Source organism: Rhinolophus sinicus, linkage group LG04, assembly GCF_036562045.2.
Source record: "Rhinolophus sinicus isolate RSC01 linkage group LG04, ASM3656204v1, whole genome shotgun sequence".
NCBI classification, from domain to species: Eukaryota; Metazoa; Chordata; class Mammalia; order Chiroptera; family Rhinolophidae; genus Rhinolophus; species Rhinolophus sinicus.
The window spans coordinates 151,201,054-151,215,479 of NC_133754.1; the positions used below are offsets into that span (position 1 = coordinate 151,201,054).

Here is a 14,426-nt window from a genome sequence, read left to right on the forward strand (position 1 = left end):
GCCTAATGAAATGAATAAACCTGAAGGGCACAGAGGGCAGATGGGTCTCAGAGAAGGAGGGACTGGAAGGAAACACCAGGGGAGCAAACCAAACGGTTTGGCGTTAGTGGTTCACCGCCAGGAAAAACAGGACCATCTTTGAGAAAAGGTCACATTCATGGCACATCATGATGATGTTAAAAGAGATGCCCAAGGAAACTTACCTTCTCTGCTGATGAGGAACTAGGAAAACTAAAATCGACCAGGAAGGGGAACTGATAAACAGATAGTATTTACAAGTATCTCTCAAGCCCAAATTCAGAAAGGAGCCAGCTACAAAAGAATGTATATGGCGTGAGTGTATTTACAGAAGTTCAATCACAGGCAAAACCCACCTATTGTATTAAAAGTCTGAGTGCTGGTTACCTTGGTGACTGGAAGGTTCCCAAAAGGGGGCTTCTTTGGTGCTTGTGGTGACAAGTCACTGAGCTATACACATACAATTTACGCACTCTTTTGTAAGTCTATCTCAATAATTAAAAGCTTAGATTCATTTGTCTATTCAAGAAAAAGTGGAGGGAAGGGCTCCCAACCGATGAACATGTTAGATTAGGTCCACAGTAAGTCGATAGCTCAGATTTTGGTTTAAATGAACCTGAGATGTGAAGCGTCAGCTCAGTGGCCTCACTAACTGTGGTCTTTATAACTGGCCTGAGTACCTGCAGCCTATCATGTGTCTGTTTCCTAATCCATAAGGTAGAAACAATAATAATAAAACACAAGGGTTGTTGTAAGGATTAAAAGAGATAACAGCTGCAAAACTGAAACACTAACACCGTGCTTGACAGCAGCAGGGGCCTTCAGGCAATGACAGTGCCGACAATATTAAACACCCAGGACTTTAAAAGAGGAAGTGAGGATATGTTGAAGCAAGGGCTCTTATCTGGACCAGTGGAAAAGTGTGAGGGTCAGGAAATGCGGAAAAGGAGGACCATGTGGTGGGAGTCAGGAAAACGCAGGCAAAGAACAGGCAAGATAAACCAGGAAATTCCTAAATCCTAAGGGCAAGTGAGGGTGGGGAGACAACGGCAAACAGAAGCGGAGGAAGTTGGGATATGACTGTGGCAAACCGCAGGGCAGAAAGAACAGTCCCTCGAGCCCTCATTAGGGTGACACTGCCATGGCCACCCACCTGTACCCAAGAAAGCCTCAGAGAGTGGAGCCCCCAACTCACCCCACTTTTTGAACCCGCAGATCAGCATCTACATGTGAAATCTGGTTGCAGAACTGAACAAAAGAAGGCCCACTGAACGTCACAGATTTAAAAACTGAATAAAATCAAACATGTTCAGAGCAGGAGACTTCATTTATTGGGCACAAGACAGAGGGGGAGGAACTCAGAGTTCCCACCGGGAGTCCTCGCAGCAGCGGTGGTGAACTGGAAAACAAGACTGTGTTTCCAGGGAAGCAGGTTGTTTTTCCCTAGCAGGCTGGCTCCTGTTAATGAAACTATGCTGTGTTCTGTGGCCAAAGGAAAACAGGTGTTTACAGAGTTACTGGTTTGCTGTAAATAGACAGGAACAGCAGTAAACAGTAATGAAGAACCACGGGCCTCGGAGATGATGGCTGTGGCCAAGACCCCACTGCCTGTGCACTTGGCCTCTCCTGACGTGGGATTTCCTGTTCTATTAACAGGTATCAAAAATCTGATCATGCCAAAAACCCTCCCTTGCTCTTCAAGCTCTTCAGGGTTCCTCAAGCCCTTCATAATTTAGTGTCGGTAAGCCTCACTTCATGCGACCGTCCGGTATCCTTCACTCCTAGCCACGTGGCACAGGCCAGTCCCCTAAAATACTGCAGGCTGTCACATCTCCACGTTGTGCACACACTGTTCCCTCCTGCTGAGAACAGCAACGCCTCCCTCCGAACTACACTCACATCCTCCCGCCCTCAGCCTGCCACAACCTCCCCAGCCAGGAAGATTCTCTTCCAGGGTCCTGGCTCGTCCTATCAATCTCGACGACGGCACATATCACACCATGGACTATTGACTGCACGTGATTCCATTTCTATCTTTCTCATTCCAGGTTCTTCAGGGACAGGTGGGAATGACTTCTGCAGCCAGCATACAGCTGGCACTCACTCAGTAAATGAATCCGATCACCCTAAGCTGTTTACTGCTACCCAGCCACTTATAAATCCAGGTATGAAAGGTCGCCCTGCAAGGAAAGTCAGCTACAGTAAGAACATGGACAGTCCGCTAACCCCTGGGGTATGCCAGTCAGCTTTTCCCAAGGAATTTCTAGCGGTCGCACCAAATATCACTAAGAGATGGTATCCACGTTCCCAAGGAGGGAAGCAGTCCCTAGAGAGCTGATTGAAGTGAAAACAAAAGGCAATGAGGCAAAACAACAATAACTGAGTGAATTCCACGGCCCCTCCCCAAGTCAGCAGAGACCAGTGGATGCGGGAGCCTCCCAAAGCAAGCTAAGGCAGGAGCAGCCACAGGTCACATGCAACAAGCTTGATCCTGTGTCTGGCCACTGAAAAGAATCCAGTCAACCGCAAAAAGTGAGTTAGAGTTTCAGTTCAGTCACTAACGTGATTTGGGGATCATGTCACTTATTTGGGCCTCTTTTCCCTACTGTCGCAACGTGCCCTGACAAAACTTATATCCTATAGCGTGACTGCTGAGGTGCAAAGTAAATGACGTTCTGTGGACAGCACTTCCAGAAAAGTTATGAAGCACGATATAGATGTAAGCTTTGGTCCCCATGTCTCAGGAGGTAGCTCGCCATCCCTTAATGTTTGGAGAGGAGGGAAACCCACACAGGACAGGATGACTAGCCCATCCAGCTAGTAAGTGGGAGAGCCAAGATTCAAGTTCAGGTCAGTCCAGCTACAAAAGTGGCGCTCTAACCTTTACCTTAGCTCCCACGTGGCACTACCATCGACATCCTCACCTCAAGAGGGATAATGTGGTCCTAGCAGGATGGAGACAGCTACCCTGCATAAAAGGACACACTAGGCATGTCGACATATCAGTGTACTTCTTTCTAGAGCCCTGGGCACAGTAAGATTTGAAGGCTGGGCTATCTGGCTCATTCTAAGATAGGGGAGAATAATGTGAGTTACGATTCTGGAGGATACTCTTAGCCTGAAGACCTAGGACAGTGAAGGTGGTGGGGCAATGATATGGGGTCATCAGAAAATCAGAGCCATATTATCCTAAGCTTTCGGGAAAAGAAAACAGGTCTTCAGGAATATAATTCATCTACTTACGGCACAATCTCCTTGGCCAATATAAGAAGCTTTACCTTTAACATTTCTTAGGGTCTGCACATCTAACCGACAACATCTACAAAATCCTTTCCTTCTTTCACAGGATTTTTCCAACTTGGTGTCCCGACAAGACAGAGGGCCTTAGTGACAAACTACACGTGGAGGATTTCCAAAGCATGGGAAGACTTTTTGTTTGTTTCCTTATTTAGCTGAATATACTGCTGTTCTCATGTTTTAAAAGGCAAATGCAGAACTAAAAATGGGTATGTGAAAGAAAAATTACTAGACAGAGAAAACAAGAGCTGGCCTAGCAGATACACTGGGATGCTCTCTGGCTACAGTCAGCATTTATGATTCTGAGTGCCAGGTGCTACTTCTTCATCAATTAAACATTTCCAAATTTGTTAATGTGCTGGGGCAGAAGCTACAGGTTGCTAATGCAGAACAAAGGTACAAACCAACAGATTACTGGACGAGAGGTAAAACAAAGAGAAGTTTAAAATACAGCCATCTCAAAGCTCAAGTCAAAAATTCTAGCCAAGATACCAACCATTATAGGCAAGAAGTATTATCTGCACAAGAACTGTACAAACTATACTTAGATCTGATCAGCTGAAAGTCATTTCTGAAGAGGGGGAGAGAGAAGGGAAAGACAATCGTCCAGCAGCTAAACATAACTGACATCAAAAGAAAGGGCCTCACATATCAGTATCATCTCAAGAAATTAGCTATACATTCTTAGGTCATCAAAGGGAAGAAAAACAGGTTAAATTAAACCTGCATGGTGATGATAAGGCACAAAACAGGCACATTACTTTTAGCATTTAATAGACAAAAAACAAAGAACACCCAAATATCATTAAGTAAAAAGATGGCTGAATTAACTTCAAATCCACTAACTAAACCAGCTGTGGAATCTAGACACGGTCAACAGAGGAACCAGCACAAAATCAGGAACAGAAAAAGTGCATGTGGGGGGGTTGGAGGGGGTACTGGCCACTGAAATGTCTTCTTAGCTAGAAGCCAGGGGTGGCCTCTCTACACTGCTGCAAAACATGTTTCCTAAGAGGTGATTTTACCCCCAATGTAGTTAGCACTGTCTTTTCCCTTTAGGCTCCAACTCCAAAAAGGTACTTTAAATATTTATTTAAACACTAAACAAGTGGGTGGAAGATTTCTCAATTACACGTCTAGCATTAAAACACAGGGTGAAGGAACCTGGAACTAAGCTGGAATCTTAGGCCAAACTATTATTAGTGTGAGTTATTACTGACCTCTAGGTGCTACTACAGGAGGCAGGCAGAGCACAGGCCCCAGTATTTATGGGGAGGAAAGCACTGCTCTTGGGGGTGGGGGTGGGGGGGTGAAGCACAACAAAGAGACGTCAACCTGACGACACTTCTGAATTTCTTTCACCACTGATCTCCACAGAGCTCAGGGCAATACACTTCCTAAAACTGAAAATTAGTTCAAGTTAAGCTGACCAAACAATACCAAATAAATTTCACCTTGCAGATTTGGAAATATAGTCAGGGTTCCCACTTATAAATTAGCACCACTTAACTCTAAGATGCAAAATGTGAATCTCCTTTGGAAAGGATGAGTGACAGGGTCTTAGACGATCGTGGGTTCACCTCCCACCTAGTCAGCGCAGCAAACATTTGCTCCCTGGGTATCTATCTACACTCAAGGGGACAAGGGGATTTCAGAAGCTTCGATTCTAGTGGGGGAAGAAGCAGATAGAAATAGGACACATAGACATGAATGTAACTCGAGGCCAAAGTGTGAAAAAGTGTCACACGATGTTACAAGGTGCTACTGGAGAGAGTTCATATATGGGAAGGTGTCGGCAAAGGCTTCATGAAGAAGACAGCAACTGAAGTAGTCTTTGAACAGAAAATATTTCCACAGGAAGAGGGAAAAGACTGGTGAGAAGGCACATTGCTCTAGGTATAAGGAGGCATCGTCAAGGAATAAGGGGTTATCCCATTTGGCCAGAGCACAAGGTGCAGAAAACAGAGGACATGAGGCTGGAAAAGCAGCTGGGGTGATATTACCAGAGGAACCTTAAATGCCACCATCAAGAGCTTATATGCAACTTTTGAAGACCTCCTAGTAAGAAATGGATCAGATCAGATAAACACTGTAGAAAGGGAAAAGCTTGTCTAGGATCTTATCGCAAATGTGGATAGAAACAAGTGAGGATTTTAACAAATAAAAAGACTGGGTAAAAATGGGAGTTAAACAAGGAAGAATGTAAAGGCTAAAGTTTGGACCCAGATGTCAGACAGAATGGAGACTATGCCTTTATCAAAGATAGAGAAGTTAGGAGAGTCTGATTGGGGAGAGAGAGAAATGACCAGATTAATTGGGAAACCCCACTGAGACCTTAGATGACTTTACCACCAAAAACAAGTACAGAGTCGTATTGCTCTAGTCCATTTTGATAGGCCACAGGGCCTTTGCATATGCTGGTTCCTCCACCTAGAGTTTTATGCTCTGCCCCTCCCTACAGGGTTAATATAGCTCAGAAAACACTTCTAAGAATCCTTCCTTGATCCTCCCAGATGAGATCAGCCTGTCACAGGCTTTCATAGAAGAGTGTTCCTTTCTATCATAGCTCTTATCTCAATTATAATTATGCATTTATTTTTGTGATTTGATTAATGCTGTCTCCATCACTAGGCTATGAGCTCCCAATAGGGTCCCCCACGCCTATGCAGCAAGTCTCAGTGAAATCTGTGGAAGAGAGAGCAGGAGGGAGCTGACTAGATTTTAGTGAGCAGATGATGTGGGAACCTGAAATCATATCCCACAAGACAGGGCTAAAGCAGTGGACATACTCAGGCAGAAGAGATGCCTCGTGGTGAGATGGTGGTCTCCAAATATATCTAAAGAGCTGTCATGAGGGTGATAATGAAAGCGGCACACTGTGTGGTCTCAGGGGATAGGAAAGAACCAGAATTGATGGGTAAAAGTTCCAGGGAGGCAGAGCTCAGCTCAAGGACTGGAAGAGTTTTCCTACGGCCAGAGAAAATAGAACACTCCAGCAGCAGCAAGCCAGCCATCACCAGACGCGCCCGGTCAGAAGCACACAGCCGCTGGTGGGGCTATGGTAGAAGGCGTGAGCCACAGAGGAGCGTTTACACTAGAGGCATTTCCAGGTCTCGCCAGCCCCAACTGAACTCTTCTGGCTGCACCATTTTTAGGAGGCACTCATCCATGTGCACATGAATCCTTCAAGTTCCCTGCTGGGAGCCTTCTCACACTGTCCCCAATAACGCTGTCCTCTCTGCCCCCTCTTCCCCGCGGGCTTATTACTTCCCACACAGGAGTCAGCTTCCAGTGTATCTGCCTCACCCTAAGCCCTGCCCTTCCTAATTCTGGTCCTTCTTTACATGTTTGCCTACAACCCACTCTCTGTCTTCACAGCACTTATCACTGATTACAGACTAACTCAAGTATTCATTGTTCCTTCAATGTTTCTCCACCATATGAGTAGCCCCCACCCCCTTCAGGCAGGGAAGGCGAACTTTCTCCTTCCTGGAGCATGCCCAGCACCTAGCACAAGCCTGACACACAGCTCTTGCTCAAACATCCATGAATAGCCACCCAAATAAATATTATTTCAATTGGCATCTCAGAGAACGACACTTGCAAAACCACCTTCACCCAATCCTGGACATAGTGGTTTCTCACCATCTCTCTTAAGTGTCTCAGACCAGTGCTGTTCAGTGTGGCGTGCAAATGTTTGCTATTGTCCACTAGTTGAGAAGCATTTATACAGCAACTTAAGTCAGTTCATGATTCTTACACTAAAAAATTGGGATATTTTGCATCTTTTCCCTCCTATTCATCTGTGTTATTATGTAACAAGTGCATCAATCTTTGTCATACTGGGAAAAAACTGGTCTGTCATCACAGATGGGTTGAGAAGCACTGCCTCAGGCAGTATTACTTCACTAAATAATAAGAAGAGTTACTAATTAATGAATTAATATGGGGAGTAAGACTGTGTAGCCCAGGCCCTGGTGACAATTCATTTTCCTCTCTGACATTAACTCCATCTTGCTCGTATAATGTGCTCATCTCAAACTTGAAAGAGAATCCTAAAAAATATACATGAACCGTTTTAGACGGCAATGACCGCTCTATTCCAGAGGCCAAGGGAGAGAAGCACTGCCATACAGGAGAGCCTCACACCTTTGCCACTGTGCCACAGTCCCTGGGCACCTCGTATCCTAGTTTACGCGGCTGTGAACACAAACACAAGGTGCTCATAAGCCAAGGGCATGACTAGCTGGCTCTAATAAGCAGGGCACCAGTACTGTCATTCACTGAAGGTTTAAACTTTGTGTCTAATCATGGTGTGGACACACATGACACATACACACAGGCAGGAACACAGTTACAAGGATCTGGGTCCGCATGCCGGCCTTGGAGACCAGCATTGTAGTTCACAGCTCCGCCCACCTTCCCCCACATCTGCTGCACACAGCACCTTCAAGGCAGGGTCTTGGCGGCTGGGCACACCCCATACTTCTGCCTCTTGAAACTGGCTTTCCCTAATGGTCAGCTGAACTTGGCTTTATTTGCTTATTATTTCCCCAAAGATTCATCAGTTACTATTAATTATAGCCTCTATCCCAATAGAATTGATTTGTTCTTTATCCACTCACCAGTCAGTGGGAAACATAACAGCTACCTTGCCAGCAGCCACATATAAGAAAAACCCGTAAGTGCCCCAGGACATCCCAGACTGGACACACGGGGGCATGCCCAAGAAAACACACAACACTGGAGTTCATGGGTATTTAATTGGGAGGAATCTACCAGCTAAGTACACATCTGCAACACTGCCCCACTCCCCAGTCCTGGTCTGCCCTGGGCCCAGATGTCACCTTCCATTCTTAACACCTCTAGTCACTCCTAACGTAGAGAAAAGCCTCATTTCATCCGCAGTCAAATCACTATGAAATAGATATTATCATGCATGAAAAAAAAAAAAAAGTGGAACAATGGGAATCTGCTTTCCTAAAAGCCGGTGAGGGATGGGATAAAGAATTCCATTTTTCCTCATACTAGTGGTTTATTTGAAACAAGTCCCCAATCAAAACCACAAGGATGACCAGAGAGTTGAACGGACCACTCAGAATAATGCAATAAAGCAGTAATGTTTGCTTTCAACTTTAATTTATGTGTCCATTACAAACGCACAAAGGTCGAGGGTGTAACAAAAATAAACTGAAGGCCTATGACATGTATCTCGATTTAGAAAAATCAACAAAATTGGAACCGGCTTTCTGCTGTCTTGTACCCTTAGAACAGGCAGAGTGTTTGCTGGGAGGTAAGACATGTTCCCATTTACTTTGTATACAAATTGAGGACTTTAGGAATCCTTTGACATCACATTTCTGATTATTAACACTATGGAAAGTAAGTGATTCCAAGTGACTCTGGAGGAACAACCAACAGGGTTTTGCAAGTTCTGAATGCTCTTTGGCCCTTTAACCTAACTTTCTTGCTTCCTCACACAGCTTTTTGTAATTCTGGACCTGTCGGAGTAAGGCACCGAGCAAAACTGTACTTGGGGTCAACCTTGGATGTTGGCATCCAATGGACCTACCCTTTACACAACTCTCGTTTCCACCAAAATAAGGAAAAGGTGGCACTCAGCTGGGTATGCAAACTTCTGAGATTTCCTTTCAAATTTCTGAGATTTTGAGAGTTCATGACAGCTTACTGCCCATAACACAGTCCTGCTGAAAATCACTTGCAGCTCCCCTCTAAACATGTGGCAAAGCAGAGCAGCTTTCTAAAGAAGGGTCAAGCGAGGAGCGCCAACCACCCTTGGTCCTTGCATCCTTACCCTGTCTCCAACAGTTTCTCTCCAGAAATAACTAACTACATGACATTACCCACAGTGAGAAGACACAGGCATGATACCTACAAGGTGCCTATTTATAGAAAGTGTTAACACTCAGAAAAAGACACTAGACATCTCCTTGGAAATGCCCAGATCTACGCTTCCTTTGGAATTCTAGTTTGCTCACAACCATGACTAAGTAACAGCCTTGAAAACAAAACCAAGGAGTTGGAGGTACTTACGGTTTCCCCCCAGGGATTCCTGCCAGGTTGGGAGGGATCGTAGGTACTCGCATATGAGGGGGAGGATCAAACCCAACCTGGAAATAAAATAAGGCATCGCAGACTCAGTATATACAGGGTAGGCACTTCATGAATGTCTTTCAAGACTTCTCACTGGAAACTCACAGCTTCCTCAAAGCAACATCAACAGGAACAGTACCACGTGCTAGCATTTTCTAAAGGAAGTGTTATAATGCAAGAAGTAATACAACCACCTCTAAACACCACAAGACAAAATTTTTGTTCTGGGAGGTGGGATGGAGTGTGATGTCTTTGTGCACCGAGAACAAGCTTCTCATGGTCAGTACTTCCCATGGATTTGGATGTTCTGCCTTGTCCAAACAAATACACACGGCAGTGCACTGTCGCAGCCAGGATTTCTCAACCTTGGCGCTAACATTTTGGGCCACATTGGTCTTTGTCGGGGGCTGTCCTGGATATGGCAGGATGTTTAGCGGCATCCCTGGCCTCTACCCTTCAAGTGCCAATGGCATCCCCCAGTTGTGATCATCTAAAGTGTCTCCAGATATTATCAAAAGTCACTAGGAGTCAAAATTGCCGCTAGTTTCTTAGCACAGGGCTAAGTTAATGCTTAAGGATTCATACATGATATTGTACACCTGAATGAGTGTCTAGTCCCTCAGCTGCCACTTTGCTTTAAACCATCTTGCCCTCCACTGCACACAGCCTTTCCTACTACTGCAACATTAAGGGAAAAACCAATAAACTTGACTCTCACTCGAAGTTACTGGGAGTAATGTTATTTGAAGAGGGGAGAGGAGAGAAATGCACGTGTCATATTTCAAAAAGCCACGAGAAAAGATTCAGGGACTTTTATCTGCTATGGGTTATAATCTAGCCCCTTTTACTGATGCAATCAAGGACTGCACAATTTTACCCTTCACGTGCAGTTTTTAATCTTCCCAATCAAAAATGGGGCCATTTACACAGTGGCAGAAGGAAGGGCAAGAAGACAGAGAACCTGTCCCATGGTTTCAGTCCTTTGGTGTTTCTGCCTGTTGCACTAAGATCACATTTACACCTGAGCTATGCTGTTGGGTTTAAAAAATAATATAAGCACGGAAAGAGAAAATTATGGCTTCTCAAATATTTTTTTTCCTAAGAATGAAAGAGGAAAAAAAACAAGAAAACCAATGAAAAGGCTTCTGTGAGCTACTTAAGTCATTTCATCGCCTTCCCCCCAAAAATCTACTTCGGTGGGAGAAAACCAGATGTCCCCTGAACTACTAAAGTAGCTCCTAAACACTGCCTTTTTTCATCCACAAAAACAGGAAAGCGTTTGGCCCTAAATGAAGCGGCATGTGGCTGAAGGCGAACAAGCTGAAGGCACACGCTGCCAGGACACTGGGTCTTTGTTTCCAAGGCGTGGGGGCTGCCACCCTGGCCCTCCAAGCTCTGCGGCACCCACCGCGACCCCAGCCAGCCCCATCCACTGTGGCCACCTACCATCGGGGAGCGCCCGTAGGCCACCACAGCAGCGGCGGCGGCAGCCGCGCTCATCTGCGGGGACATGTTGTGGAGGCTGGCGTAGGCGGCGCCGGGGCTGGTCAGCTCGCCGTTCATGCCCGCGTGGGGCACCATCCCAAACGGGGCGGGGTACGGGCCGGGCACCGCCAGGGGCGTCCTAAGGCCTGCCGCTGCAAGGAAGAACAAGCTGCACGTGACTCAACTGTCCGCTCTGGTCCAGCCTGGCCAGCCATTCCAGGGTCCCTTTCAGTGCCATTAAGGAGAAGGAGAAAGAGTACAGGCTGGGGCGGAGGGGGCGTGGGTGGTAACCGCCTACAATGCATCACAGGATCCCTCCTTCCCCGGGACTGAACTCATCTCTAGGAAAGAACAGACCCCAGGGGCGTACTGCCCACTCATTTCTTCCTTGGTACATTAAGTAGCACTGGGAAATCAGGGGGAATGAAGCGACATTATTCCACCCAATTCACAGAAGGCAAACCAAGGCACAGATACTACCTGTTTACCTGCCTTAATCTCAAAAGAAGGTTTTCTTGGTAAAATCAAAGATTTCTCCTTCAGTCTGAACCTTCCATTCCCTGGTACCAATTCCAAATGAAAACCCGATCCTGGCTTTATGTAAACCAAAGCACGGGTTTAGATAGAATATTCTGGTGCCTTTTTGGGTCCAAGGTTACTTTTTTCCTTTCCCAGTGAGGAAAATTAAGTTGAAAGTTAAGAGTTTATTTACCAGCTGGAGTCTCAGTGAAACACTCCCAATTTCTACTGAAGGAAAGACCCCTGACTCCTGGGGGATGGACCAGAAGAAAATCAGCCGACTAACGCAAGCAAGAAGCACTGGTGGGCCAGCCAGACGGGCCATTTCAATCAATATTATCGAACTCAGACACATGCCGATAGTTTGGGAAGAAGCTTACATTTGCAATAATTATCAGAGACAACAGTGAAGTCCCGAGGATTTGGATTAATTGGAAATAAAAGAAAAGCCGAATGTAAACAGTCGGAGATCAAACAGGGTGTAGGTGCTGAAACTCAAGGACGAACATCTGTTTCTTATCATGGCTTTTCAGAGACAGGAAGGAGGGCGGCAGGCAGTGCATTTCATGTTCAATGGGGAAATGGCGTCACAACATGAACAGATGATGCATCATGCTGGGAAAGGAAAAACAAAACAAAGCACAATAAAAGGTGATGCTTTACCCGCTTGGTTAACGAGGGGGTCCATGGCTGGAGGCTTGCCGAGGCCTGGACGGAGTCCTGGAGTGGCGCTGGTGCCCGGTGTTGGCATGTCGCTCCGAGGCGTCGGTGTGCTGGATTTCAGAACAGGCGTGCTGGCTTTTTCATGCTGGTATCATTAAACAAATTAAATGAGTATTATTTTTAATCCAAGCCATATTACACAATTTATCACAACAGCAGCTGGGACACTGGGCACCTTCTCGCTACTCCCTCAGCCAATTTTCATAAATCCACACAATGTTGACAGCATTAACTTGTGAGCGAGAAATGTTGACCTTTCCTCTTCCTGCCAGAATTAAAACTCGAGCTAGAGACACAGAACATGATCACACTTCTTCCTCCGCAGATTTTATTTTAAAAAGTATTTTTCCATCAGGCTTGTGGGCTTTGGGTCTAGGCCAAGTTAGAAGGATGACCATCCAGAGAAAAGTTCCTGGTCACTCGGAAACGAATGCCTGGTCACCAAGAATGTCAGAGGGAAGACCCTTATTCTAATCTTGCCTTTTATTGGCAGTGGGAGTGAGACCAATGGTGAGATAGTGAGGTCCCTGATTTTATGAGAAGCATACCAGCATTTCAGAGGCAAAAGCCCTAGACTCATCTTATCATTGTGTTTGAGGGATGTGCCTAAAATAAATAGCCCTTGGGACTTAAGCATCATTGCCCACTTGCACATATAACCAGTGTGGACCACAAGTGCAGGAGCCAAGACAGTAACAGGGTGATAGGGCATCTTCTTTTGCCTCTCAACCTTTCATATCCTTGAAATCACAGTCTGAGCAGTGCCACGGTGCAGTAGCAAAGAACATGGGCTAGAGAGAGACCCCAGCTAAACTGGGAAGTTCCTCAGGCTTTCCTCCTCATCAGTGAAATGGGATGAGTATGGACACCATATAAGGATTTAACTGCAGGGCTGTTATGGCTCAGTTATTGTGAGTTAAGGAACGACGCGCTCCACAGTGTTTGCTGAATGACTGCAAACACCAATGGATTCTGAGGCACCCCCCTCCCTCTACCAGTCCCGGCTTCACCCAGTGCTGCCGGCGTATATCACCATTCTGACCAGCTATCCAATCACAACAAGCCCCAACAGGATGCATCAGGCTAAAATGAGGTAAAATGGACAACTTAAGATAATGAGGACTTCTCAGGACCTAAGAGGTTTGAACTGTTTCCTAACTTGGAAGTTTCAGAGAGAGTGTACCGGGAACATATCTTCCAAGGAAGAAGGCAATAGACACGGAAGCTTGTTATCACTCTCTAATCACGGCCCAAAATAGATGATTGGGGGGGGAAAGCAATGCTGTATGGGGACAAAGAGAAGAAAGATGAGTGTCTCTTTTCAATACTACTTAAAAATGTAACTCTCACTCAGTAAAAACCCCACATTTCAAATACTTTAGGGTCCTCTGGTCCATGAAAAAAACTAAACTGCTATATAGGCAAGTAAGAGTTATTACCTACCAAGCTCATTTCTTTGGATTTCAAAGAAGTAGAACTTCCCGAGGAAGCCGTGGACGCTGGGCTGCTTGAAGCATCTTTCTTTAGCAGGCGGTTTTTGTCGATCCCGTTTTCCCTGGGTGAATGGGCAGGGCTTGCTCTCGGAGAAGATGGGTCCTCAAGAAGCATAAGCAAAGATTTCATGATTTTTCTTACAATGGACAGACCTTTCTCTTTATACACTCTTATTTCCACACTAATTCTCTAAATTAAAGGAAGTACTGCAAGTTCTTTAGATTTAGGGGGCTTGGGGGTGTGCACCCTAACTAACAATGTTGTTATAATTAACAGTATGATGTTTGCAAACACACCCATGAAGACACCATAGAGAAACAAACGTCTAAGAACAATCATATCCTTCCTTATGAGGCAGTACTTGGCCCAGAGGGCATGGGAAGGAAATGAGCACCAGACACCCAACTTAGGAATCCAAAATGATTAAGGAAGCACAGCTTTTTTTTTTAAATGAAACGAAAGTTTGGGTCAGTTAGAGCATTATTGTTCCATCCATGAACAACCATTAAGTTCTTAACGTATAAAGTTGCAAAAAACCAAAACACTGGGACTCCGCTTCCTTTCTCTCACAAGTCATTCTGAAAATAAAGTTGATAAAAAGAATGGGTACCTCATTAGACACATCCACAACTAAGTTGTCATCGCTTTTGTCACCATCACTGTCCTAGAAAAAAAATTTTTAATGCCATTTATTAAAGGGTTTGAGGCCCAGTTAAATTTCTATAGTTCTTGGTATCAGACAGACTAAGAAAAAACACCCAGGATATGCCCACAGG

General features: G+C 45.3%; 1 protein-coding gene across 2 annotated transcripts in view; it reads right to left on the minus strand.

Annotated features, from left to right (window-relative positions):
- TLE1 (TLE family member 1, transcriptional corepressor) overlaps positions 1-14,426 on the minus strand; it is an 84,355-nt gene that overhangs the window by 11,764 nt on the left and 58,165 nt on the right. For both annotated transcript variants that reach the window (XM_019736681.2, XM_019736679.2), the window contains exons 10-14: positions 14,261-14,314; positions 13,600-13,752; positions 12,097-12,241; positions 10,876-11,066; positions 9,370-9,446 (exon numbers count right to left, since the gene is read on the minus strand). In XM_019736681.2, coding sequence (XP_019592240.1) covers positions 9,370-9,446; positions 10,876-11,066; positions 12,097-12,241; positions 13,600-13,752; positions 14,261-14,314 — 620 coding nt within the window. The remainder of the gene's footprint in view (positions 1-9,369; positions 9,447-10,875; positions 11,067-12,096; positions 12,242-13,599; positions 13,753-14,260; positions 14,315-14,426) is intronic.